Source organism: Aedes albopictus, chromosome 1 (assembly GCF_035046485.1).
Source record: "Aedes albopictus strain Foshan chromosome 1, AalbF5, whole genome shotgun sequence".
NCBI lineage: Eukaryota > Metazoa > Arthropoda > Insecta > Diptera > Culicidae > Aedes > Aedes albopictus.
The window spans coordinates 90,082,876-90,110,316 of NC_085136.1; the positions used below are offsets into that span (position 1 = coordinate 90,082,876).

At 42.9% G+C, this 27,441-nt stretch overlaps 3 protein-coding genes across 3 annotated transcripts in view; all 3 read left to right on the top strand.

Annotated features, from left to right (window-relative positions):
* LOC109410169 (metabotropic glutamate receptor 1) overlaps positions 1 to 27,441 on the top strand; it is a 679,657-nt gene that overhangs the window by 333,220 nt on the left and 318,996 nt on the right. The window lies entirely within an intron of this gene.
* LOC109410121 (ras-related protein Rab-39B) lies at positions 603 to 26,586 on the top strand. The gene is made up of 2 exons (XM_029854873.2): positions 603 to 1,211; positions 25,150 to 26,586. The coding sequence occupies exons 1-2, from the start codon at positions 1,104 to 1,106 to the stop codon at positions 25,699 to 25,701; spliced, it is 660 nt and encodes a 219-aa protein (XP_029710733.1). The 5' UTR covers positions 603 to 1,103; the 3' UTR covers positions 25,702 to 26,586.
* On the top strand, positions 21,280 to 22,416 carry LOC115256401 (uncharacterized). The gene is given in 1 exon segment (XM_062845004.1): positions 21,280 to 22,416. A coding segment is annotated over 1 exon segment (1,137 nt).

Sequence of the window (27,441 nt, forward strand, 5' to 3'; positions counted from 1 at the left end):
ATCTACCCAACGGGGGTCCTTGAGCCCAATAAGCCAATTTTGGGTAAATGCAGGTTTACTCAAATTTGGGTTGAATGAGGGGGGGTCTTGGGTTGAATTTACCTACTCTTAAGTAAATGTTTTTGCTGGAGGTGAAGGCAATTTACCTAGTGTGAGTTTAATAGATTTACTCAAATTTGGCTTATCCACTTATCCGCGAGCGGTAATGGCGGCGGCGGGCACAACTAACCGATTCGAATGTTGACGTTTCTTGGGGATCGCAATCGGTTGGCGCCACCGATCGGTGGGTGAAGGGGTGAGGAGGAGAATGAAACTGTTCTGACTTTCCCCCAAGAAACGTCAAAATCCGAACCGGTTGGCAATGCCCGCCGCCGCCATTACCGCTCGCGGATAAGTGGATTGGGCCGAACTATGGGATTGCGTCAAAAGAACTCTATTTTGGGTAGTTTGGCGGTTCCGTGTACCTTATTGCTGCCAGATGGCAGTGCCATCAGAAGAAGGTTTTCACGGAATCGACCGTTGAGAGACCCCCGGTGTGCCATAAATTCCAACCTGTCAATCATGACAGCTGCTATAAAGTTTAATCAGTGTTGTTTTTTCTTCTGCTGTGGTGGTCGGTCAGCTCAGACAAGAAGCGCATCGCAGAAAGTCGACTCGGGGAGTTTTCTATTTCGCCCACTGTCTCGCAGGAAAAAAGTATTTCCGTATCGCTCCCGTCGGAAGAGCAGAAAGTGGAACCGGTGCCCCGTAGCCCTGGGCTGAAATTGTGCCAGTAGAGAAGAGGAAATTGACGACGCGTGTGTTTATATAACCGAGCGCAAGATAACACGAAACCAAAACAGTGACCCCACATAGCCTAATCGAAGATCTTTGTGTTGTCGCTGCTGGCTGGTGCTACTTACGACGACGAGTCCGGATCAGTGGCAGTGAAGTTGATATCAGTGTTCGTAGTCGGGGAAGCTGATAAGCGGATCATCCGTCGCTGTGGTGCACAAGTGTGAGAACATTTCGGGTGCTAGTCTCGAATTTCAGGGGATTTTTGTTCGGAATTTCGGTGCTTATCTTTATACCTAGTGGGCAGCATCCAGCAGTGGGTGAATAATATGGTGGAACCACTCTTCGACTACCAATTCCGACATATTCTGATCGGAGACAGTACGGTGGGCAAATCGTCGCTGCTGAAGTACTTTACCGATGGCAAATTTGCGGAGGTAAGCTATTTATTTTTTCATTCTTGGGTTATGTTTGATGAGTCACAGGGATTCTTTAGATTCGGTGGTATCGCGTATTGCGTCCGAAAGGAAGTCAATCGAATTTGGTTGGCGACCTTGACACTCGTTGATTTGATGTGCGCAGAGTTTGTTTACACCGTTTGTTTATTTAGATGTTGACTAATGTGACGCAGAAAATGAATGATAATATAATGTAGTTACTGGAACAGCTCAAGTGCTTACGGATAAACATGCGTAAAAAACATTTGAAGATAAATCATCTAGGTAGGGACTGATAAGGCGTTACCAGCATATTAATTTATCTGCATATCTGACATACATACAAATCCCCCACTAACATTAGTAAAAACCTGTGGATGTTGGTTCTTCATAAGCGAGCGATTGGCAGCAATCAGCCAAACAAAGTCAAACAGCACTGATGGACCTTAGACGGCTGGATGGACTTGCATTGCGTATTTACCGACGTAGGAATAATTTACATATTCAATTAGATTAGCGGTGTATTTGGACTCAATCAGAGCAAAATACAAAAGGCACCTTTTGTTACGTTTCTTTCATTCCTGGCATAGTATTCCGATTGATCTGAAAGTTGTTCTTCAACTAAGCGCAGTGTGGTTTTTATGCATTTTTGAGACATACTTGTGGTACTCATCTCCACAGGTACAACTAAAAAGGAAAATAAGTTTCCTTGACCTCTCCTAAACATTTAATGTAACAGGTTTGCGTAATTGATTAAATAAACTATTAAACTATTAATAAGCTTTCATATTACCTATAAGAATATCTTAGACATATTCTGGATTCCCGGAGGATTTTTTGAAGAAATTCCCGGGGTAATTCCTGTCGGAATTCTTAATGGTATTCCTGGAAGAGTTCCTGAATGAAATCCTGGAGGAATTCCTATAGAAATCCCTAGATGAACTTCAGGAGGAATGCCTGGAAATATTCCTAAAAGAATTCCTGGAGGAATTCGTAGAGCAATCTTTTGAGGAATTCCTGATGCGATGCCTGGAAATCTGACTACACATGTCAATGGTTGCTCCTCCGTGATCGATCTGAGCTGGTACCAATTGCACTGAGATCCAAATAAATAAGGGCTGGTACACTCCACTTATTCTCATAGTGCAATCGGTGCAATTTAAGCAGCGCATACATTTTTGATCAATAACGGCGCTGGCCAAATCCTTATAGTCAGCTGGGAAGGGAAAATAATGTTAGAGTGTGCTGGTTATTGTTACTAGAGACCGAGAGCACCTCTGCGTCCCCACAACCCCCACGGACTGGGTTATTTGTTAGACGGAAAGGATGGGAGATCTGGGAGTCACCGGTGGGTCGTCAATTCGATCCATGGATAGGGAATATTTATAGTGTTCGTACGGTACCAGCTCGCTTTGGTTGCATAACCTATAGGCGTTATATACACTGTGCTGTGAAAGTTGGAAGGAAAGGAAACGTGTTTTTCAATTCGTTCCTGGTTCTAGCGATGGCTACGAACATATGAATATACATAATTGGTATATGTAGAGAAGAGTGAGAAAGAGAAAGTAGATAGGAACATACGAAGCAGGAGGAAAGGGACGGGCCAGGGATTGAACTCAGAACCTTCTGCATACGAATCAGAAGCGGTAGCCACTACACCGTAGAGGAACTACTGGAGAAATTCTTAAAGGAATTCCTGGAGGATTTTGTTGATGAATCACTGATGAATTTTTAGAAAGAATCCCTCAAGGTATTTTTGGAGGAATTCCTGAAAGAGTTCCTGGAAAAAAAATCCCGGAAGAATCTCTAGAGGAATTCCTTGAGGTATCTCTAGAGAAACCCCTCTGAAGAAGTTCCTGGAGAAATCCCTAGAGGAATCCTTTAAGGAGATTCTGAAGGGATTATTGAGGGATTTCCTGGAGACATTCCTGAAAAAACTCCTGGTGGAATCTCCAGAGGAATTCTGAGAGGGACCTCTGGAAGAATTTCCGGAGAGTTTTCTAGATGAATTCGTAGAGAAATGCCTGGATAAATCCATGGAGGATGGAGGAAACCCTAGAGGAATTCCAGGATAAATGTTTGGAGGTTCCCTGCAGAAATTCCTGGAACGAACCCTGGAGAAATCCTCAAGAAATCCCTCGATGAATTCCTGGAGGATTCCCTAGAGCGATTCTGGGAGGAATCCCTGGAGAAATTTCTGAAGAAACCTCTTGAGAAACTCCTGATTAGAGAAATTTCTGGAGAAATTCTTGGAAAAATCCCTGGAGGAACCTCAGGAAGAATGACTGGAGAAACTTCTGGGCAAATTCCTGGCGGAATCTCTAGAGGAAGAAATTCCCACAGGAGTTCTCAGAGGAACTTCTGGAGGAATCATCGGAGTTATTCTTGGACGAATCTATGGAAGAATCTTTTGAGGAATCCCTAATAAATTCCTGGAGGAATGCTTGGAGGCATGTCTGTAAGAATTCCTGGAGGAATCTCTAAAAATTCCTTGAAAATTTCTCCAGAGAAATTCACGGAAGAATCCCTGTATAACCTGTTAGAGTACAATAGATCATAGCAACCTTTGATTATTCGATGTATGACTTTTAGAAAATAAATTAGATCATTCCTTTGTCAACCACCAACCAGTAAAGGTGTCTCAAGTTTTCACTCTGTTAAAAGGTTGTGGGCCCAGTGAACCCAAACCGAGAAGATTCTGGAAGCCGATTGAAAAAATCCGCCACGATGGGAGACGACGAGAAGTTCCTCAAGATCAAGCCTTTCGACGGGACGGGTTTCAACAACTGGCGGTTCAGGATGCTGGCATTCCTGGAACAGCTGGAAATCGCGCACTGTGTCGAAGAGGAAGCGGAAGAGGAAATTTTCTGGGAAATCCTGGAAACGGATTCGACGGCTGTCAAGAAAGAAAAAGAGGAGAAGAAAGCGTGCCGGAAGAGGCAGGACAACAAGTGTCGCTCGGTGCTGATCGGTGCGGTAGCGGATAGTCACCTGGAATACATTAAAGACAAGAGGAGTCCGAAGGAAATCTGGGACGGACTGCATGAAGTTTTCGAGCGGAAGAGCTTGACGAACCGGTTCATGCTGAAACGGAAGCTGCTGGAGATGAAACACGACGAGCGTTCAAGTCTGGAGTCCCACTTTCTTCGTTTCGATCAGTTGGTTCGAGAACTGAAGTCAACCGGTGCGAAAATGGACGAGGAGGACATCGTGTGCCACCTGATGCTGACCATGCCGTCGTCGTATGAGTCGGTGAACACGGCAATGGAGGTGGTTTCGGAGAAATTGACCCTGGAATTCGTGAAGGGAAAGTACCTGGACGTCGAATCGAAGCGCAAGGGAAGAAGCTCATCGAATCAAGAACCGGAAGACGTCGCGTTTGCTGGTAAGTCCGGTGGAAAGTGTCGACTGAAGTGCTTCGGCTGCGGAAAATTTGGCCACAAACGAGCCGAATGCCCGGAATCTGGACTGCGTCAAGAGCAGGTCCGGAACCACAAGAGGAAAAAGCCTACAAAAGTCGGCGCTGGCGCTGCTGCGAAAACTGTGTCGTTTGTTGCCGGTTCTGGGGCAATCTCGGATGAAGAATCGCGGCGCTGGTACCTGGATAGCGGGGCGTCCGACCACATGGCCAATCAACGGGAGCTGTTTGAAAATCTGGAAGTTCTAGAAGAGCCTATATGGATAGCAACAGCGAAGAAAGGTGTCAAACTGGTCGCTAGGCAACGTGGCGAAATCAACGTGTACTCGATTGTCGACGGTAAGCAGATCCGCATCCGCATGGAGAATGTGCTCTACGTCCCGGAGCTGACGCTGAATCTGATGTCTCTACGCCGGCTGGAAAGTGCTGGAAAGAAGGTAATTTTCCACAAAGGGAAGGTTGTCGTTCAGGACGAAGACGAGGATGTTGTAGCAACCGGCAAGCAAGTTGGTGTTCTGTACGCGATGGATTTCCATTACCTAGCAACGCCAAAACATGCCATGGTAACGGGAAAAATAACCAAGGAAATGGAGTTGTGGCATCAACGATTTGGTCACCTTGGCAGCGGAAACCTGATGAAGCTCATCGACAAGAAAATGGTGGATGGACTGGATCTGGACAGCAGCGTGAAACCTGGATGCTTGCCACCAGTGGTGTGTGAGCCGTGCCTGGCTGGCAAACAAACACGAGATCCGTTTGTCAGTCGTGATGCGAAGCGGACAACCCGTCCGTTGGAGCTAGTCCATAGCGACGTCTGTGGTCCCATCTCGCCTGTGTCCTGGGACGGATACCGGTATTTCATCACTGTTATATACGGGATTTTAAGTCTTTAAACATAAGCTAATATAAGTCGTTCTTCAGGGACTGGAATAATAAGACCGTTCGAGTCCATAGTCTATAACATACTCATTTATTAGGTCACATATGTACAATCTCTTACATCCTAATTTGCAGTTCTCTCTGAGTGCCCAATCCATAGGCATCGTTCTATCAACCTAAAGCAAGGGGTTGCTAACGGTTATAACAACTCCTTCCCCCTTACGATAATGCTTCACCTTTTAATCTCAGATATTCGAAAGCAAATTTCTAACTCTACTTCATCTTTTTGTTTGCTAAATATTTCATAGAAATAAAACTAATTAAATTCGAATGAACTAGCGTTCTGAGTGGTCGTTATTTTTGATTACTCTTACATAGTAATTCTATCATCCCTGATTAGATTTCGGCACTATTCTTGCTTATAAACGTTCACAGTGGTATTCTCCCTCCAAAAAAAGAAAAAAAAACTCGATACTTGAGAAAAAAAAACAACATGACAATCGGTCGCCTATAAGAAAATATGCATTCACATAAACATTCAAAAAAATGCACTAATCACATTCAATAAAAAAAACCATTTAGTTAAACAAAAACACTTAACCAGCCCTGGTATGCAAAAGCCTAAACAAAACAAAACAAAAACACAGGGGCAAAATTCTGGCACATAAAAGAAACGTGACAACCAGCAAAACAGTCGGTCGGAAGCAAAACAAAATCTCACAAATGCTCCATTCATAAATTTAGCTCACTGTCCTCACATCAACGGCATAGCCACTCAAATGCCTATTTAGGCAACTTGCACATGCACATTCAACAGCATCCACTCGCATTCACGAAGTATGTACTGGCCAATTTCCATTTCTCGTCCGTTAGCCGGCGTCGTCAATGTCATCAATCGAAAAACAGGTCGATGAAGCGCCCGGTGATGAAAATAGTAGCAATAACAACGCAGACCATTCAGCTCCAGATTATCGAATCCCCGGTCAATCGATCGCAATGTATTCCGTAGCTGCGTAGGAAATTTGTACTTTGTATTCTTCCCCGCCATCGCTAGCTTCACAAAAACGGACAAAATGTCATCCGCACCGTCGTCACCACAAACGAACGAGTAGTGTTGATAAAAAACGACAAAAGGCCCAGTTACCACAGTTGATGCTGATGGGAGCTCAATAGGCTATGGATGAAAAGAAAATGGTCATGATAAATAAATGATAATGTGAAACAATATTTCTAAAATGGAGGACAAAATATATTGTGACTGAATTAAAATTGTATACACATTCACGCTTTCATTCCACTAAAAAAAATGTGCGTAGAAATGGTTTAAAACGGAAAAAATACGCAATGTAGTGGAACGACATAGAAGTAAAACAACCAGTGACCGAAAAAAAAGGCCTTAAAGCACACAGAGGTGCATCACAAACAAATTGCACGCATTTTTCACGAACCACACTTTCCGCAGTCAACTTTCATTTAAAAGAAACAACATCAAAACATAAAAAAAACCCAAAAAGGCACAAAATTCACTGGTGGGCACATAAAAACGGAAAATATGGAACAAAAATTTCTCCTCGTCGACACTGTTATATACGGGATTTTAAGTCTTTAAACATAAGCTAATATAAGTCGTTCTTCAGGGACTGGAATAATAAGACCGTTCGAGTCCATAGTCTATAACATACTCATTTATTAGGTCACATATGTACAATCTCTTACATCCTAATTTGCAGTTCTCTCTGAGTGCCCAATCCATAGGCATCGTTCTATCAACCTAAAGCAAGGGGTTGCTAACGGTTATAACAATCACCTTCACGGATGACTACACCCACCTGACGGTCGTCTATTTGATGAGGTCGAAAGATGAAGCGCTGGAGTGTTTGAAGACGTACGAGGCCATGGCGACAGCACATTTCCAAACCAGGATGTCTCGTCTTCGCTGCGATAATGGAGGCGAATACAGCGGTAAGCTAGTGAAAACGTTCTGTCGGCAAAAAGGTATCCGGTTGGAGATGATGGTTCCATACACACCGGAACAAAATGGCTTGAGCGAACGGATGAATCGAACCATCGTCGAGAAGGTACGGGCCATGCTGGCTGGAAGCAAAGTGTCGAGGCGCTTGTGGGGTGAAGCTGTATATGCGGCGGTGTACCTAATCAACCGTAGCCCGACCGTTGCTGTGGATAGAAACCGCACTCCGTACGAAGTCTGGAATGGAAGAGAGCCAAACGTGAGTAATCTTCGAGTTTTTGGGTCAGAATGTTTCGTCCACATCCCGAAACAAAAGCGGAAGAAGCTGGACACGAAATCCGAGAAGGCGACGTTCGTCGGATACGCACCAAACGGGTACCGTATTTGGAATAGAAAGAAGGTCTTCGTTGCTCGTGACATCGTGTTCAACGAATGCAAGATGAGTCCGGCTACACTGGACGATAGCAAAAATGACGAAGAGCAGCTGATCGTGATTCAAGACTGTGTGCACCGACCGGCTCGTGTCGCAGAAGAGGACGAAAATGAGCCAGTGATCCATGACGAGCCTGAAGCTATCGCTGAAGATGACCTGGATGATACGTTGATGGACGAAGCTGCTGGAGGCGATCTGGATGAAACTGAGGTGCGTAGAAGCTGTAGAAATCGTGCACCTCCTATCTGGCATGAGGACTACAACATTTCGGCTTTCGCGCTGAACGCCGAAGAGTATGTGGACAACATTCCAAACGATATGGAGGAATTGAAGCGCGATGACTGGCCCCTATGGAAAGACGCAATCGAAGCTGAAATGGCATCCCTGGAAAAGAACCACACGTGGGTACTGACCAAGATGCCCGCTGGGAGACGGCCTGTAGGCAACAAATGGGATTCTATAACATTCCCCAGAAAACCATTCCCCAGAAAACCAAACCCCAGAATTCCATTCCCCAGAATGTACCATTCCCCAGAAAACCATTTCCCAGAAACCCATTCCCCAGAATGTACCATTCCCCAGAAATCCATTCCCCAGAATGTACCATTCCCCAGAATGTACCATTCCCCAGAAAAAAATAAAACTATTGCTTTAATTCTGAATGGTTTATATTAATAGCTAAAAATCAAATATTTGTTCGTAAAAAATCACCGGAAGAAACATCCTGCCAAAAATTCTTATTTGACAAGAAAAACTTCGGAAATAAGCATGATTTGCCTTTACAATTTAGGCTAATGGTATAATTATTGGCATCGCAACTGCTTACTTTTTCAACATACATTTTTCCTTCTTTTCTGCATAGGCTGTTCTTTCGAATTGTACTTTTCAGTAAATTATCGGCATCAAAACTTCTTACATTTTCTACGTAGTTTTTTCCTTCTTTTCTGCATAGGCTATTGTTTCAAGTTACACTATTCAGGTAATTATCGGCACCACAAGCACAGGTGTTTAGAAATTTAGAAAAAATATGCAATAAATATAACAGCAATTTTAACACCGGTGGAGGCTGTAATGCCCATAATTTCCCGAAAAGTGCAATTCGAAAGAACAGCCTATGCAAAAAAGAAGGGAGAATCTATGTTAAAAAAGTAAGCAGTTGCAATGCCGATAATTTCTTGAAAAGTGCAACTGGAAAGAACAGCCTATGCAAAAGAAGGGAAAATTTTTGATAAACATATAAGCAGTTGTAATGCCAACAATTCTTATAACGACTCAAACACTTTTTTTAACGACGAAGGAAACGTAACACTCTGATAATTGCCATCGTACATCGATTTAACGGTTTATTTGAAAATTTGAGAGTTGACCAACTGCCAATTCGCGGCGCTCGCATAGTTTTTGTTTGAGTTTGACGTTTACTCACTACTGCCATCTAGTTCATGATTGGCCAAATTCATTCCTTTTAGAATTAAGCGAACCTTTTTCCGAGACTAAAATTTAAATCGAAAAATGTTCGAAGTGTTACGTCTGTTTGTCTGTGGTGACATTGTTTTCCTTGCGGCATTCAAAAGCCCAACACTGTTCCTTTTTTTAAACAAGCTTTTTTTAGAATTTAGGCAATTGGTACAATTATTGGAATTATAACTGCTTTCATTTTCAACATAGGCTTTTCCTTCTTTGCTGCATAGGCTGTTCTTTCGAATTGCACTTTTCAGGAAATTATCGGCATCACAACTGCTTACTTTTTCAACATAGATTTTTCTTTCTTTTCTACATAGGCTGTTCTTTCGAGTTACAATGTTTAGGCTAGTTACAATCGGCACCACAAGCACAGATGTTTAGAAATTTGAAAAAAAAAATATATAATAAATATAACAGCAATTTAACACCGGTGGTTGTAATAATGCCCATAATTTCCTGAAAAGTGCAATTCGAAAGAACAGCCTATGTAGAAAAGAAGGGAGAATCTATGTTGAAAATGTAAGCAGTTATAATTTAAAAATTTTTACTAATTGCCTTAATTTTAAGAAGAATATTGTTTAAAAAGAAGGAACATTGTTGGGTTTTTGAATGCCAAAAGGAAAACAATGATACTTTTTCCCTTCTTCATTAAAAATATTTAGAATTGTTGGCATTAAAACTGCTTAAATGTTCACTTTTTCTATTCCATTTCATAGTATTGGAATAATGATGAAAGCCCTTCTCATACCGCATGAATGAAGAGCCTTTGAAGCGAATAATTAGGAACAGCCATTGGGATGGATCCCTCCAACCGTTTGCAAAGAAAAACGTGGTCAGTTGAGTCTTTAGTATCTTGTACACTGAACAACATCAGAAGAATATGCGTTTTCTCTGTAAATTTTGCACATCACTTTTAAAACGTTATTCATCGTAAAACAAGTGCTGCACAATTTTCACAAATCTATCAAAAACAAAACATTTTATAGCAACGCAACTAATAGTTTGTGAACTTTCAAGATAGGTTTAAAGATCAACATGCAACTGTGTACAATGGTAATTAAACGTTTGAACCATTGTAGAATATTTTTATGGATATGTATGTATGTATACATTTTTACCTTAATTTGTTACATATACCGTACAAAAAATAGATATTTGCTCGTAATAACACTATAATGTTAAAATCCTTGCCTATAATACTTATGACACACATGTGATACAAGAATCACTGTACAATTGCGCTTGAAATGAGTGCCATACTGAAAATTCTCTCAGTTCAATTCAGTCTTGTTAGAATTTTCTTGACACTGCGTACCGTTGTACAGGAATCATACTCGTATCACATGTCTGTCCGGGACATATCATTATGATCAACATTTTACTGTTTGTGTATCGAATTAAACTTTTTAGCAGAGTATATTAAGCTTTTCTGGGGAATGGTGCATTCTGGGGAATGGATTTCTGGGGAATGGATTTCTGGGAAATGGTACATTCTGGGGAATGGTACATTCTGGGAAATGGTTTTCTGGGGAATGGAATTCTGGGGATTGGTATTCTGGGGAATGGTTTTCTGGGGAATGTTATAGAATCAACAAATGGGTGTTCACTATCAAGCGTGACGGTGAAGGTAAGATCGATCGTTACAAAGCCCGACTAGTTGCGAAGGGTTTTACGCAAACAAAAGGTTTCGACTACTCGGAGACGTATTCGCCAGTGGCAAAGATGACGACCTTGAGGATTCTGCTAGCATTGGCGAACCAGCGGGACCTGTACGTGCATCAAATGGACGTGAAAACCGCGTTCTTGAATGGCGAATTGACGGAAGAAATTTTCATGCGGCAACCAGCAGGCTTTGAGGCGGGAAACGATCTGGTCTGCAAGCTCAACAAGGCGATTTATGGACTGAAGCAGGCATCCAGGAGTTGGAACATGCGGTTCCATAGTTTCATCACCAGCATCGGATTCAAGCGTAGTCAGCACGACCACTGTCTGTACCACTGGTCGGAAGGAGAGGTGACCATTTACCTCGTTATATATGTTGACGACATCCTGATTGCTGGGAACTCGATTGCGGCGATTAACGGATTGAAGAAAAGATTGTCCCGAGAGTTCGAGATGACGTGAAATGTTTCCTTGGACTGAACATCAATCGGAATACAACGAAGGGCGTTATGACGATTGATCAGAAGCAGTACGTGATGAAGATTCTGCAGCGGTTCGGGATGGCAGATTGTCGACCTTCTGCTATACCGATGGATCCTCATCTGAAGCTACTCAAGTGTGAAGATCCGAAATGGTTCACGAAGAAGCCGTACAAGGAGCTGATCGGTTGCTTGATGTACCTGATGGTAACGTCGAGGCCGGACATCTGCGCAGCGGTAAGCTACTTCGCGAGTTTCCAGTGTTGCGCGACGGACGAACATTGGACACACCTGAAGAGGATACTGATGTACCTGCGAGCTACTGCCGATTATCACTTGGCTTTCCGGCGGTCGACGGATTCGGAAACACTCTCCGTGTTTGCTGATGCGGATTGGGGCAACAATCCAAATGACCGGCGATCCGTCTCTGGGTACGTAGTGAAGCTACATGGCGCAACGATTTCGTGGGCAACCAGGAAGCACACGTCGGTGGCATTGTCGACCACTGAAGCGGAGTTCATGGCTCTTTGTCATGCTAGCTGCGAAGCGATGTGGGTGGTGAACCTCTTGAAGATGCTCGACGTGTCAGTTGCCTTACCGGTGACTGTATATGAAGACAATCAGCCGTGCATTGCCATCTGTGAAGAACCCAGAAAGCATAGAAGAATGAAGCACATTGATATACAGTACTTTTTCCTGCGAGACCTGATCCAACAGAAGCAGATCAAACTTCAGTACCAGCCAACCGAGGTTCAAATAGCGGACTTGATGACGAAAGGCCTTGCTGCTCCACGATTTGGAAAACTTCGGACGATTGATCAATTGAGGCGGGATGTTAGAGTACAATAGATCATAGCAACCTTTGATTATTCGATGTATGACTTTTAGAAAATAAATTAGATCATTCCTTTGTCAACCACCAACCAGTAAAGGTGTCTCAAGTTTTCACTCTGTTAAAATAACCTTCCTAGGAATTCCTAGAGGAATCTCTAGAGGTATTCATAATGCAATACCTGAACAAATCCCTGTAGGATTTTGTACAAGAATTTCTGAAGGAATTTCTCGAGGAATTCCAGGATGAATTCTTAAAGAAATCCACGGATCACTTGAGGGAAATCCAGGAAATCGCTTAAATTCTTGAGGAAATCCTGAAGGATTGATTGATTGATTTGTCTTTATTAAAGAGACTTTCAGCCCTTGGCTGGTTCGTCTCTCTGAAGGATTCTTAAAAAGAGTACGTAGTGAAACTCTTGAAGGAATCCCTGTAGCAGTTCCTGAAGAACCCCAGGAGGAATCTCGGCATCAATCCCAAGAGGAATTCCCGGAGGAAGTAATGGATTAATTCCTGGAAGAGATTCTGAAAGAATTCCAGGAGAAATTACTGAAGGAATCCAAAGAAGAGTTCTTGGAGGCATTTTTAAAAATAATCCCGGAAGTTGTTCCTGAAAGAATCACAGAAAAAAATCCTGGGTGAATCCCTGGAGGAACTCTGAAGAAACCTCATGAGAAATCCCGGAACAAATCCTTAGGGAATCTCAGGAGAGCTTTTTTCAGCAAATTCCTGGAAGAATTTCTGTAGGAATCTTTGGATAAAAATTAAAAAGTATTGAAGGAATAATTGGATGGAAGAGACGAACCAGCCAAGTGCTGAAAGTCTCTGATAGCTAAATCAATCAATTGGATGGACTGCTAAAGAATTTTTGGAATGAAATTGAAGCAATTACGGGATTAATTTTAGAATAATCTGTAGTAAAATTTTCCGAAAGAATTTCTGGAAAACATTCCTGCAGAAATACTTCAAATAATTCCTAATGCAATTATTAGAGCAATCCATAGTGGAATTCTGGAAGGAATAAATTAAGAAATACCTGAAGAAATCTATAAAGGAATACCTTAAAGGATCTTTTTGTGGAGCGGACCTGGTGTGATAGTTAGAACACTTGACTATCACGCCGAGGACCTGGGATCGAATCCCACTCCCAAAAACTCGCAAAGTGTGAGTTCTTCCTTCGGAAGGGAAGTAAAGCGTGGGCCCCGAGATGAACTAGCCTAGGACTAAAAATCTCGTTAATACAGATAAAAAAAGGACCTCTGGAGAAATTCCTGATGGAAACCGCAAAAACAGCACTAGAACAATCACTGGAGGAACCTGTAAAGATATCTCAGGACAAATCGCCGAAGATATGTCTGGTGACATCCCTAGATGAATTCTTGAAGGAATCTCTGGGGGAATCCATGATGGAATCACTGCAAAATTCTTGGAGGAATTGCTCATACTCATATACTGCCGTCAATCGCAAGTCAGTCTCATCCTAGGTCCCATCTGTGAAAAGTAGGCATTGAGAAAATGGACTTTAGGTATTTAAATTGAATTTCCATGTGAAATTTCAAAAAATCATTATGAATTGAACACTTTTGCGATCATCATGAAACTTTCATAAATTGTTTCAAATACGAAAACGTAACTGTGAAAAATATAAAACTGGCTGAAACAGTGTTCGGTTTTGTACAGGGTACACAAGTTCGCAGTACAAAGGAAATCTGGTACGAATCCCTGGAAAAATCCTTGAAATGAGGAGGGACCTCAAGAGGAATGCCTGGAGGATCTTCTGGATAAATTCCTTGCGGAATCCCAGAAGGAACTCCATGAAATTTCTGGATGAATTCCTCGAGGAATACCTGGAAAAAATCCTGAAGGAATTCTTGAAGAGAATTCCTGGAGGAATTTATGAAGGAATCCCTGGTAGACTTCCTGTAGAAATTTCTGCAGAAATTGCTGTAGGAATTTCCAGAGAAATGCCTGGAGGAATTCCTGGGTAAATTTCTGGAGAAATTCCTGGAGGAATTCTTGAAGATTGAATTGAATACCTGGTGTAATTCCTGAAAGTATTTTCAGTGGAATCCTTAGAACAGTTCCTGGAAGAATGTCTGGGGGAATTTCTAGTCGAAAGATTTTCCGAAGAAAGTTCGAAAACTGCCATTAATTCAATTTTGGCCAAAATGCAGATGGGACAGACTTGCGATTCACGGCAGTATAGTATTTGGTACTATACTGCCGTGAATCGCAAGTCAGTCCGATCTGTAAAAAGTAGGCATTGAGAAAATGGACTCTGAAGTTTTCAAATCCGATTTCTATGTGAAACTTAAAAAAATCGCCATGAATTGAAAACTTCTGCGATCACCATGATACTTTCACACATTGTTTCAAACGTTAAAGCGTAACAGTGAACAATAGAAAACTGGCTAAAACAGTGTTAAGTTTCGTACTGGAGGGTAAACAAGTTCGTAATGGGACTTACGATTACATTTCATTATGGGACAATCTGACTTGGTGTTGTTTTTTTAATTTTACTGAACAAACTATATATTTTTATTCACGCAGCTGAAAGATCATCCCAAGAAAGATCGAAAACGGTCAATAACTCTTTTTGTCCAAAATGCAGATGGGACTGACTTGCGATTCACGGCAGTATAGGAACAACTCTAAAACAGTCATTTCGATTCCTCAAAACTGCAATACCGATTTGCATATTCACATACTATGCCGCTTAAAACTCATCTCAAGACAGGCCTCCCTAGTTCCCTCCAGAAAAATATCCTAGCTACGCCAATGGGTGCTCCCAATGAAGCTGAGTTTTATGATTTCGGGCCTAAGGTGGCCGAACTCGCGAACGCGAATACTTGGCGCTAAACCACAATGATTAGTCGCGGATATTTTAACAAATTAAAACGCGCGTCGTTACAATAAAACATTCTAAAACGACATCTTTATTTAACTGGCTATCAACAAGTAAACAATATACAGTGTATCAAACAATTGGCCGTACAGCAATTTTTTGTAAAATAATTTTTCATTCAAAATTTGAATTTAATGTTCATAACGGAAAATTCTCCATTGGGCCACTGGGTGTTATGTGTGTTGTCCGTTGTCTCGTGTTGGTAATGTTCAGTCTGTGCAGCCTCTGGCTGAAGGCGGTGTAGTGTCTTTTTAAATTTTTTTTAACTTTTTTATACGTCAATCAAAAACGCTAAAATTTTGACCAATCATGAATCATATATTAAAGCTCCATTGGTACAATTTTGAGCGATATCGAATAAGTTTTCTGAAAGTTTTAGAACTTTTAGAAAAACTAAGATATTTTAACACATTTTTAAAACATTATATCTCAGTATGTACTCGATGAAACTTTTTCAATTTTTTGTGTGTTACAGCTGATACCTAAGGTTTTCATATGCAGCTACTTTTGAGGTTTAATTTTCACTACAAAAAATATGAAAAATGTGCTTATGTAGTTGACGATGATTAAAAATTTCCCTTATTTTGCACATATAATATGCCAAACGTTTTCCATCAATAAAAGTGCATTAACTGAACGAAAAATACATAGGACATACTCTTCATGTGTAGTTTAGTAGGTCCTGTATAAAAAAAATACATTAAGAGAGTTTAAAAACGTTGAAAACACTTATATTGATCAAAATATGATAAATTTCCAATTGACACTCTGAACATATACAGATTTTTCATATTTTTTGTAGTGAATATAAAACCTCAAACGAAGCTGCATATGGAAGCCTTAGGTATAAGCTGTATCACAAAAACAAATGGAAAAAGTTTCATCGAGTACATATTGAGATATAATGTTTTAAAAATTTGTTCAAAAATTTTATAAGTTTTACTAAAAATTCTATAACTTTCAGAAAACTTATTCGATCTCGCTCAAAATTTCACCAATAGAGCTTTAATATATGTTTTATGATTGATCAAAATTTCAGCGTATTTGATTGATGTATAAAAAAGTTATGATCATTTGAATGAAAAATTATTTTGACCAAAAAATTGATGTACGGACAATTGTTTGATATATTGTACATCAAAAGACAAACATGAATGAAAGCACATACAGGAACGACGGCATCATAGTGTGGTAGCTCACGCTGCCAACTCGAGCTCAGTGGCGCGCTTGGTAGGGGCACTCCGCATATTCCATTGCACTCCAACATCCCCCTCCTTCAATACAGGCGGTACGGATCGAACCAACGCGGCGGCCTTCGGGTTCTTGAAGAACGGCGTGGCAGTACCTGTGTGGGAGTTGCAGGTCCACTGCTGGCTGAAGCAAAATCTGGGGATGCTTCGGATGATGACCTGGATGACGACACTGGTGAAGACGAACCTGAGCTACGAACTGACGAATGGAAACTTGCTTGATGTTCATGTTGTTGAGGCGGTCCAACTTCACGAGGTACAGAAGATCTTTGCGGTGGCATCGTAAGCTGCTCTGGTGTCGATGCTACCGGAATCAACGAAGGCTTCTGTAGGTTACAAGAGTCAAGCAGAATCTCCAGCGGTAGCTGAGTTCGGTCACGTCCTCGATTCTCAATAAGTTCTGGACCAGGATTAGAGGTACTCGAGCGACTGCGTAGTTGATTGACGTGTGTTCGTATCAACCGACGATCCTCTGCCCATACGCTGTACATAACGAGGCCAATCCGTTCGCAGACCACGCCTGGGGCCCAGCGCCACTTGTTTTTGGTAAACAGCTTCGCGTACACAAGGTCATGTGCAGCAAAGCGGCGCTTCTGTGAGTTTTGCTCTGGTTCGACTGCAACGACAGATGAAACAGGTGAAGGACGAGTCAGTTGACAGCCGCTATTCGCAGCGTTCGGACGTATACAGAACTTCTTCCGTGCTTCGTATCGATATATCGGTTAAAATGAGTGGTGTTCGAAAAAACACTCTAGTGGTAGATTTTGGTGTTCTTCCGTCGCGTCCAGATGTTGGAAAAGTTCAACAATTTCTGGAACACGAAATAAAATTGAATCTCGCCGATGTCAAAAGTGTCCAGTTTCACAACACCCGAAAATGTGTGTTCGTTGAAATGGTGGATATGAGTACAGCGCAACGGTATGAAAGCGCTCATAATATCAAACGCGTTTTTGTTTGTAAGGGCAAGCCTTTTAAAATCCCCGTGTATGTGGACAGTGAGGCAGTGAGTGTTCGTGTACATGATCTCCCCCCTTCCGTACCACATACGACCGTCGGAAACTTTATGATGCGGTTTGGAGATGTACTCTCAGTTCAAAGCGAACGGTGGAGGCACTATTTCTCGGGATTACCGAACGGTGTTCGAGTGCTGCAGATGCGGATCAAACATCCCATACCCTCCTTTCTAACGATCGCCAACGAGATCTGTTTCGTGGAGCATCCGAATCAAATTCGAACCTGTAGGCGATGCTCCCGACCCGCACACCCGAAGCAGAAATGCGTAGAGGCAACCATTCCTGAAGGCACTAACAACAACCAACAAACAACAGCATCATCAACAGTAGCAGCAGCCACCGCCACAAACGTTGAGCAAACTGCAACGTTCAGCGAGATTGATTTCCCGCCGCTTCACACTGAGCCCCAAACATCCCATTGTGCCAATGTCTCGTTCATCGAGCCCGCGCAGTGTGCACTTGCCGAAAACGACAACCAACCAAACACCGTACCTACGGGCACTGCGGTGGAAGCAGAACTTGTTGTACACAACACGATCGAGATCGACGACGACGACGATGATGACGACGACGACGTAGACGCGAACGACAGCTCTTCTCCATACGAGGCCAATGATGGATCCTACAAGCGACGACTGTCAACAAAGCGTGGTAGAGAAAAAAAGAAAATTTGTGCTACTCTGGAATCACAAAGTAGCTGTGATTCCGTTGCTTTCCGTGTAAAAAATAAGAACAATCGGCCTCGTTAAGCCTTTGTGCGGGTTGGCCTGTTAATAAATTAATTAATTGTTAAAAGGTGAAGGACGAAGTAGATCCAAATTTGTACGTATGCGGCGTCCGAACATCGCTTCAGACGGAGATTTTCCATCGACGACTTGCCGGTTTGGGGTTGTTCGATACACCAACAGAAAAACGTCTAATGCTTCTTGCAGCGTACTTGTATTGCTCCCCTCCTGAATCTTCTTCACCGAACGCTTGAAGGTATCCACGAACCTCTCCGCTTGTCCGTTGGATTGAGGATGAAACGGAACCGTGGTAACGTGGTGTATTCCGTTGTCGACACAAAACTTCTGGAACTCTATGCTCGTAAATTGTGTACCATTGTCGCTGACAACTACTTCCGGCATTCCGAGGCGAGCGAATAGACTTCTCAGGATGCTGACCGTTGCTGCTAATGTAATCCGTCGCGTTTGAACAATCTCCGGCCATTTTGAGTACGCATCAACGGCCAGAAGAAAGTAGTCTCCATTTATCGGTCCCGCATAGTCTACATGAACCCGCTTCCACGGACCAGTTGGCTTTGGCCATGGAACAGGCGGCGATTTCGCCACAGACGCACAATGTTTACAGGACTTGACGTACGCAACGATTTCCTCATCTAAGGAAGGCCAGTATACAAGCTGCAGCAGGTATCGGTTTCGATGTTTCTCAGGAATCAGCAGTCTTTCTCCGAACATAATACATCCACCTACCGTATTCAGCGATTCTTGGTAAGCATGGAAACGCGCTATCTCTGGGTCCACAATTTTGGATTTCTCCGGCCAACCGTCTTGCAGGTAGCGATACACTTTTCGGAGCTTCGGGTCCGATTGGGTGTCCTTTTCGATGACCTTGAAACTCAGCGGGATAACATTAGAAGCTTCATTCACTACCGACCTCATATCTTCTTCCAGGATTACGCTGGCGATGACATAGTCTTCATCCGGTTTCGCATGATTATCGATGAGCCTCGAAAGGACGTCGGCATTTCCAAATTTATCCGTCGGAACATACTCGATGACAAAGTCATACAACAACAGAGTGAGCGCCCATCGTTGTAGACGATTTGCGGTATAGACAGGGATCCCCTTCTTTGATCCAAAAATCCTCAGCAAGGGTGCGTGATCCGTCTGGAGTAGGAACTTGCGACCGAAGATCATTTTATGAAATTTGGTCACCGCAAAAATGATACACTTTCACGGTCCGGCTGACTGTATTGTTGTTCCGCTTTCGTTAACGCCCGTGCTGCATGCTGTACAACCTTCACTGAGCCATCAGAGAACTTGTGGCTCATAGTGGCACCTATTCCAATTGACGATGCGTCCGCAGACACTATTATCCCACGCCTCGGGTCGTAGTGAGTTAACAGGAGATCGGAGCTCAGAATCTCCTTAAACCGATCGAACGATTGCTGGCACTCGGCTGTCCACTGGAACTTGGCCCCATCCTCCAGCAACTCGTCGAGCGGGAACCTTAGAGAGCGCATATTCGGCACGAACTTTCCATAATAGTTAATGGCGCCCAAAAACGAACGAACGCCACTAACATTCGTGGGAACCGGAAGCTTCAGGATTGTTTCAATCTTTGCCAGATCTAGCCTTAACCCGTGACGATCCATCAGCAGTCCTAAGTAGCCGATTTGCTCCTTTCCGAAGGTACACTTATCGGCTCTGACCGTGAATCCAAATTCCTTCAACCGCTGCAGCACTGCTTCCGCACTGCTTCTTCTTGTGATCCTCTGCGTCAACTCCACCGACGACCACGTCGTCGAGGTACCCACTTACACATTCCAGCCCAGCGAGCATCGTATCAATTATTTGCTGAAAAGCTCCTGACGCTGCTTTCACACCTGGCGGCAACCGGTTGTATTGGTAGAGGCCGCGATGTGTGTTAACCGTTAGAAGTTGCCGTGATTCTTCGCCGACTTCTACTTGCAGGATTGCGTCGGTCAAGTCGATCTGGCTGAACACGGTACAGTTTGCCAGACTCGCAAAAGTGTCCTGTAGCAGAGACAGCGGGTACTGGTTGGGCTGCAGGGCATCGTTGAGACCCGTACAATAATCGCCACATATCCGAATCGATCCATTCGCTTTGCGAATCACGACGATTGGAGCCGCCCAGTCTGAGTAATCCACACGTGAGATGATTCCATCTTGTTCCAAACGGTCTAATTCGTCGTTTACAGCCTGGCTCAAAAAATATTGTCACACCACAATATGTTCCCACCAGGCTACAGTAATGTTTCCTTTTGTAGTATTTTTTTTTTCATTTAATCATTGTATCGCTTCAAGTAGATTCAGATCGTTAAATTACGCCATATTTCGAAAGAATGACTTGCAACATATTATTTCCATGCTTCAAACATATAAAAACAACAGAAACGATTGTAACAACTAAAATCTGATATGATCGCATTTAATCTTTAAATCCACAATGTTTCGACTGTATCGATATTGGTGGACTTGACTGTGCATATGAAATGACATTGCTTTGTTTTGATCTGAGCTGAAAAATGTCCTTCGCTATTTTCGTACGGCTCCTCTTGAATTGACTTCTTTAGTGGTGTTGAGATAATTCCATATTCTGTATCTGCATGCCAAACTGAGCCGAAATCCAAATTTTCATCAATTTTGGTGCCCGGGAACCTATTTAAAAATCAATTTGAAATTTGTATGGGAGCGATTTGTCGAATCACCCCTCGTCACATTTTGTACTGAACGGAGCTGTCAAGCAATTGCCCAGCTGTCAAAAGGTGATTTCAAAAAATCTCTTTGAAATTGATTTTAGGTACCAAAATAAAGTTCTAAAAATCTGAAAAAAATCATAGCGGCTCAGAAAAAGGTGCTCTTTTGTTTAAAAATAAAAAAATCATTGAACTTTTCTTAATTTAAAAACACAATTAGGGATCGTTCTGTGAGTATAATTTGCAATTCAGTTCTAAAATAATCTATTAAAATTGTGATTTTTGTTTGAAATCCGATTGAACAGGAAAGAAAAATATCAACAGCATGGATGATCAACAAGGAAGTGATACGGAGACACCAGAGGCCGAGCCTGAGGCAGAATACCTGATCGATAGTGATATGCCGGATGCGTGGAGTACGGAGCTGCCGGAAGATCCCCTGGATGATATTTTTGACGATACGGAAGACCGAAAGGAGGACCAGAACAATCGATCAAGCCGGTCGGGCAGTGTGAATCACGAAGCTGAGAGGTTGGGGGATTCCACGGATATTTTCGACTGCATCTTCCTCGCATACAAACGGCAGTTTAAAGGACAATCTTCCGGGGCATTCATTGCATGATGGCAAATCTCAGCACCCACTATTGAAAGTTTTGTGTGCAAGTTGTGGAATTTGGCGAAGGATCATTTGAACCGGGAGGTCACCTTCACCGTGCAAGCAGATGGATCAACCTGCCCAGTGTGGGGGGCGAATGAAACACCCACTGAAGCAGAATTTGACAAATTTGTGTTGTTCCAGTCAGGCCGCCGACACTATTCGTTGGATAAACTAAAGGAGAGTAGCAGTCTGTTGCAGAGTTGGAGGGACAAGGAGATTACGCTTCTCCTACACGTATACTCTTTGTCCATTAGCAATCGCACGGTTTGGAACTCAGTCAAGGAGAGCCTCATCAATCCTTCCGAAAGAGATCGCTCAGGAGCTGCAACAACGCAAGCTGTGGTCGAATTATCAGATGAGTTAAGATCAAAACACGGAGATTATCTCGATGCACACGGTATGGCATGGTCGTTTTGGGCGAACTCCATACTGAACGGTCCGGCTCATTTGAGAGAGTCCCTTAAGGACCATCCACCGCAGCATCTGGCTCACCTCTTTCGCGCCAAGGAAGGAAAGCACGTTAACGCGATTCTCAGAGAATTAACGGTGGCTCATAGTGTGAACAGCAGTTATCATGAAGAAGTTGTGGCGTTGCGGCAAATTTTTGATATGTGTGAATTAAACGTACGGAACTTGAACAACTCAATGAAAATGTTCAAAACTCGGTTGGAGGCATTGGAGTTAAGGGACAAACTGAGTGATTCAATGATGGGTGCTATGAAATCGACGGTTAAGGTACAAGACCAGCTAGGAGAAAAGTTGAAGGCACAAGTGATTGATTTGGAAGATGTGGACCACATGTAAAAATATTGAAATATCATTGTTTGGTTTGTCACGATTAAAATACTGTTAATTAATGGTTTGTTAAGCAAATAAAGCTGAGCTTGTTTTATTCAAATGTTTATTTTTTCTGTTCATTTTCTTCGAACCCCAGATCGATTATATCCTCCGGAGAGGCGACCGTTGGATCAAACTTTCCTTCGCAAATATATCCACACTTCCGATAGAGTTTATCCATGCTGTATGAATGGAATCCGATCATGATTTCTGCTACGAACTGAGTCATATCTCGCACATCACTTTCTTTGTAACACTCTTGCATTCACAATCCCGAAGACAATTTCGATTGGGTTGTAAAAAGGAGTGTACGCGGGTAAAAATATCGGAAAGATACCTAGAGATCGCAGATACGACGTTATATTTGCATCGCAGTGAATCCGTGCACCGTCTAAGATCCAAATAGAATTTAAACCAGGGTAGGTTTCCACTCTTCCGCTTCGAAGTGCAAACTGACGAATATGTTGGAAGAAGTTGAGCCGTGTGAACGTTCCTTCAGTGTAGGTGCATTCCAGCATCCCATTCTGACCAATCATACACAGACATGACACTCGTGGCTTGCGGACGAACTCTCCACGACAAATCAGCCTTTTTCCTTTCTCAGCATATCCACGATTCCGCAGCATTCCCCGATTATCGAAGGAAACCTCATCCAAGAAGAGCAGGTTAGAGTAATCCCACGGCAGCGCGTTTAGTTCCATAAATAATCGATATATGTCATCCTGTCTGACCTGCAATGCTCGCCTTTCTAGACACTTCCATGTCAATCCTTCGCTGTGGAGTATGCGGCAGATAGATGAGGCCGAAATCTTCATTTGGAAATGGGTTTCGAACATTTTTGCAGCTTCATCAAGATAAAGTAAGGGTTTCTTTTTATACAATTCAATCAACCATCGACGCTTATCCGCTCCGGATTTCCTGGTAATAGATGTATTCTGCTTTCTTTCGTATGTTCCCGTGCGCTCGTAATATGAAATCCAGTTGCTGATAGTTGACTGATGTTTTCCATAAATTTTAGCAAGCTTCGATCGTGAAAGTTCCAGGAAATAGTACCCATACAGAGCATGGTACACTGTACTAGATGATGCACGACGTCGCTTCACAGCTTGTATTATTTCGGCCATTTAGTTATTTCTCTTAATTTTAAATAGTTCTAATGGAATATTTAATCACCAGAGAAAGTTCTATGTGCAAATTCTGAAACATAAACAAACTTGATCAATGAGCTCGGATGACAGATCAACAGGTGGTGTGAAAATATTTGACATTTTTGAAAATATGGCGATAACTCTAATAAGGAAAGCAATAAGCAAATTTTAACAAATTAAAACGCGCGTCGTTTCAATAAAACATTCTAAAACGACATCTTTATTTAACTGGCTATCAACAAGTAAACAATATACATCAAAAGACAAACATGCATGAAAGCACATACAGGAACGACGGCATCATAGTGTGGTACCTAGTCACGCTGCCAACTCGAGCTCAGCGGCGTGCTTGGAAGGAGCACTCCGCATATTCCATTGAACTCCAACACTGAGAGATCGGCAGTCCCACGTACCCAGTTTCCAATCGCACACAAGTCCTTTTAGTTCGCTGGGGTCGTTGCCGTTTGTCTCGGTTCGTATTATTCAGTTGCTGATTTTCTGTTACAATGGTTATTTACGGCTGGATCGTAAGGCTTGACACCAACCCCCTACTTTCCTGAGAACCATAGTGAACAGTTGAGCTTAGAGTCCTTCCCTGGCACTCGGACGTCGATCAGCCGCCAGAATCAGACGCTGTTGTGAGCCGCTCCTCCTGGAGAACAGACGCTTAGGTTTGCAGAAACAAACCTTACCTGTCAACATACGACCAAGTAGGGTCTGGGACCATTTGGGCAGGAGCACCTATTTTGGGCACTTGCTGCTATAACTCAGTCAATTTCGAACCGATTGACTTGAATTTTTAAACATAGCTAGATACTGCGCATTCCTGATCCTGTTTCGAAAATCAAGTCAATCGGTTCAAAATTGATTGAGTTATAGCATGCAGCAAGTGCCCAAAATAGGTGCTCCTGCCCAAATGGTCCCAGACCCTAGTTCCCACCAAGGTTGATTACCCGATCTTCCCTAAAGTTGCTCGCAACCCTACCAGAGTCCTAACCTAAATTACGCCAAATATCCAGGTACTGTGTTGATGCTGGTTGTCTTTTTTAAGAAAATTTTAACCGTCAATTTCAGATGACGATGTAGTTTATACCTAAAAAACAAAGAACGACTTCCTTACAGGCTGAATTTTTGGAAACAATTCGATTATTTTTCAACTCAAGCTCGCATTGCGGCATTCAAACGGCCTTGATCACTAAAATAAGCCAGTACCTAGCGTTTCAATTTCAGAATCACTCATTGAATCCGCTCGTTACCTCGTGTGGCTTGCATTGGAGTAAATCTATATTCAACGATTATATTCCCTTTCAAGTGCTCTCTCTACCATCCATTCACTTCATTTACAGCACTGCAGAAGCGTGCTTTTTACGCTAGAATAAGCAAAGCACCGTTCATCATCGTCAATGTGTAGGAACGCATCAGCTACCACTGATCTACTACTGTTCGGATAGCTGCGTTTTGCTGCACCAATCTCCCTGTGTGGCTTATCAAATCAAACAAACAAAGCCTTAATTTGCATTTTACTTTACTTATGCTCGTTTTCTCGTTTCAGCTTTCGGATCCAACGGTGGGTGTCGACTTTTTTGCCCACCTGATCGAAGTGAAAGACGGCACCCGGATCAAGCTGCAGCTGTGGGACACGGCCGGCCAGGAACGGTTCCGTTCCATCACCAAGTCCTACTACCGGAACTCGGTCGGGGTGCTGCTGGTGTACGATATCACCAACCACGCCAGCTTCGAGCACATTCCCCTCTGGATGATGGAAGCCAAGCGGCACATCGAACCGCACCGGCCGGTGTTTGCGCTGGTAGGCTGCAAGCTGGATCTAGTCAACAACGGGGTGCAAAGGCGCGAGGTCAGCGTAGAGGAGGCGCGGTCCTTTGCCGAACAGAATGGGCTGATCTTTGTGGAGACTTCGGCCAGGACCGGGGTCAACGTGCGGGAAGCATTTAGCTTGGTCACGCAGGAGGTGTACAACCGGATTCAGTCCGGCGAGTACAAAGTCGAGGACGGGTGGGACGGCATCAAGAAGGGCTTCCCGAGGCCTAGCAATTTGGACTTTAATCTGGTGGTGGCCGAATCCGCACGAAGTTCGTGCTGCTAAGGTCGCTTAGATAATGCTGTACGGTGCGGTGTAGTTGCTAGATTTGCGGGAATTTTTCTCCCTGCCACGTAAAGGTTCTTGATAACGATGCATAATGGGACGGAAGGCTGTTTTATAAGGTCGAAACAGTAAAAATCGTATTGATCAGTTAAACATACGCTTAGGCTTCACGAGCAACAAATATCCTCATATAAAACTGCATTTCGTCCCAGTGTTCCGACGCATGTCGACAGGTCCAGAACCGTTTTGGGAATTTTCCGGACAGAAAGACTCGAAGCCGTAAGATCGATTGACTCAACTGTAGTAGGACGAACCAATAGGATTGCTGAAATTTTTAACAACGATGTGATAAAAAACAGAACAATTGGAGCGAACTGATCTGATCCTTGAGCGGGATGGAAAGACACGAAATTCAAAAATACCCAAATTTATTTTTAGTCATTTCAGCTACAAAATAAGCAAGAAACACGGTGGCATGTTTTCCAAAGGTTAACCTTCAGTTTATATAACATTACGTATAATGAAAAAAGAAAGTTTATATTAGCTGCGTTTGTCCATTGGTGCTTTTGATCAATGCGAATATTTTGTATCATCTCCTAAGTTAGAAGATAGGTATTTGATTTGTTTTCTGTTTGTGTTCTAGCGCCCCGAATTTGTGAAATTATCGACCATGTTTAGGAACAAATAAAAATGAACTCTGTTTTCGTCATTTACAAAAGTCAGTTTTAGGCGATAAACAAACTAATAATGATCATAAAAGGACACCCATTTTTATATGTATATAGTATAATAATCACTAATTTAGTAACAAGTTAGTCGAAAAAAGAAAATGTTTACTTTAAGAAAAATACTGGATAAATTTAAATAAATTATGTAACCTTGAAACGTTACGTTCTTTATTCTAAATTCTGGCTTGTACTACATTGGTTTTTCGGTTTTATCACGGTTCCGTGAAAACCTCTGGAGTATCGCTGGCACTCTTGAAGCTCCATGAGACCCCTAGAATACTTCTGGAATGTCCTGAAGCCTCTGGAACACCCTCCGAACGCTCTGAAACCCCCATAAAATCCCTTGAAACCTCTAAAACGTTCTTGAAATCGCCTGGAACATCCTTGAAACGCCCTCAAACCGCTTATGCCTGGAACGCCCTGAAGCCCATTCAAACTTCCTGAAACTTTCTAGAACGCCTTTAAACATCTAGAAATCCCGTGGGATGTTTTTGAAACCTCTTAGAGCGCTTTTAAAATCCCCCGAGCCTTCGAAAATAGTACTGGAAATTGCCTGAAACACCCTGTACTTAATGCCCATGAAACTCGCTGTAACACCTCTGGAAATCCCCGGAATGGCGCTAAAACCCTTTGATATCCCATAGAACGCCCCCTTCTAGGGCGCTTCTTAAACCTCATAAGACCCCCGAAAAACCCTTGGAACGCCTCTGAAACCTCTTGGAACGCCCCATGCAACCCCCCTAAACCTCTTGAAACACACCTGAAATCGTCTGGAATTTTCCAAAACCGCCGAGACATCCTGTAACGCCTTTGAAATCCCCTGTAACGCCCCTGCCCGAAATGCCTTGATACGACCCTGAAATTCCCTAAAACCTTCTGGAACACCCCTGGATCTTCCCTGGAACCCCTTGAAATCCCCTGGAACTGTTGGAACTAATCCACCATGGCCATGCAGGCCTGTCGATGGCCGTTTCTAAATTACAAAGAAAAAGAACACAGTAGTCACCTTTCA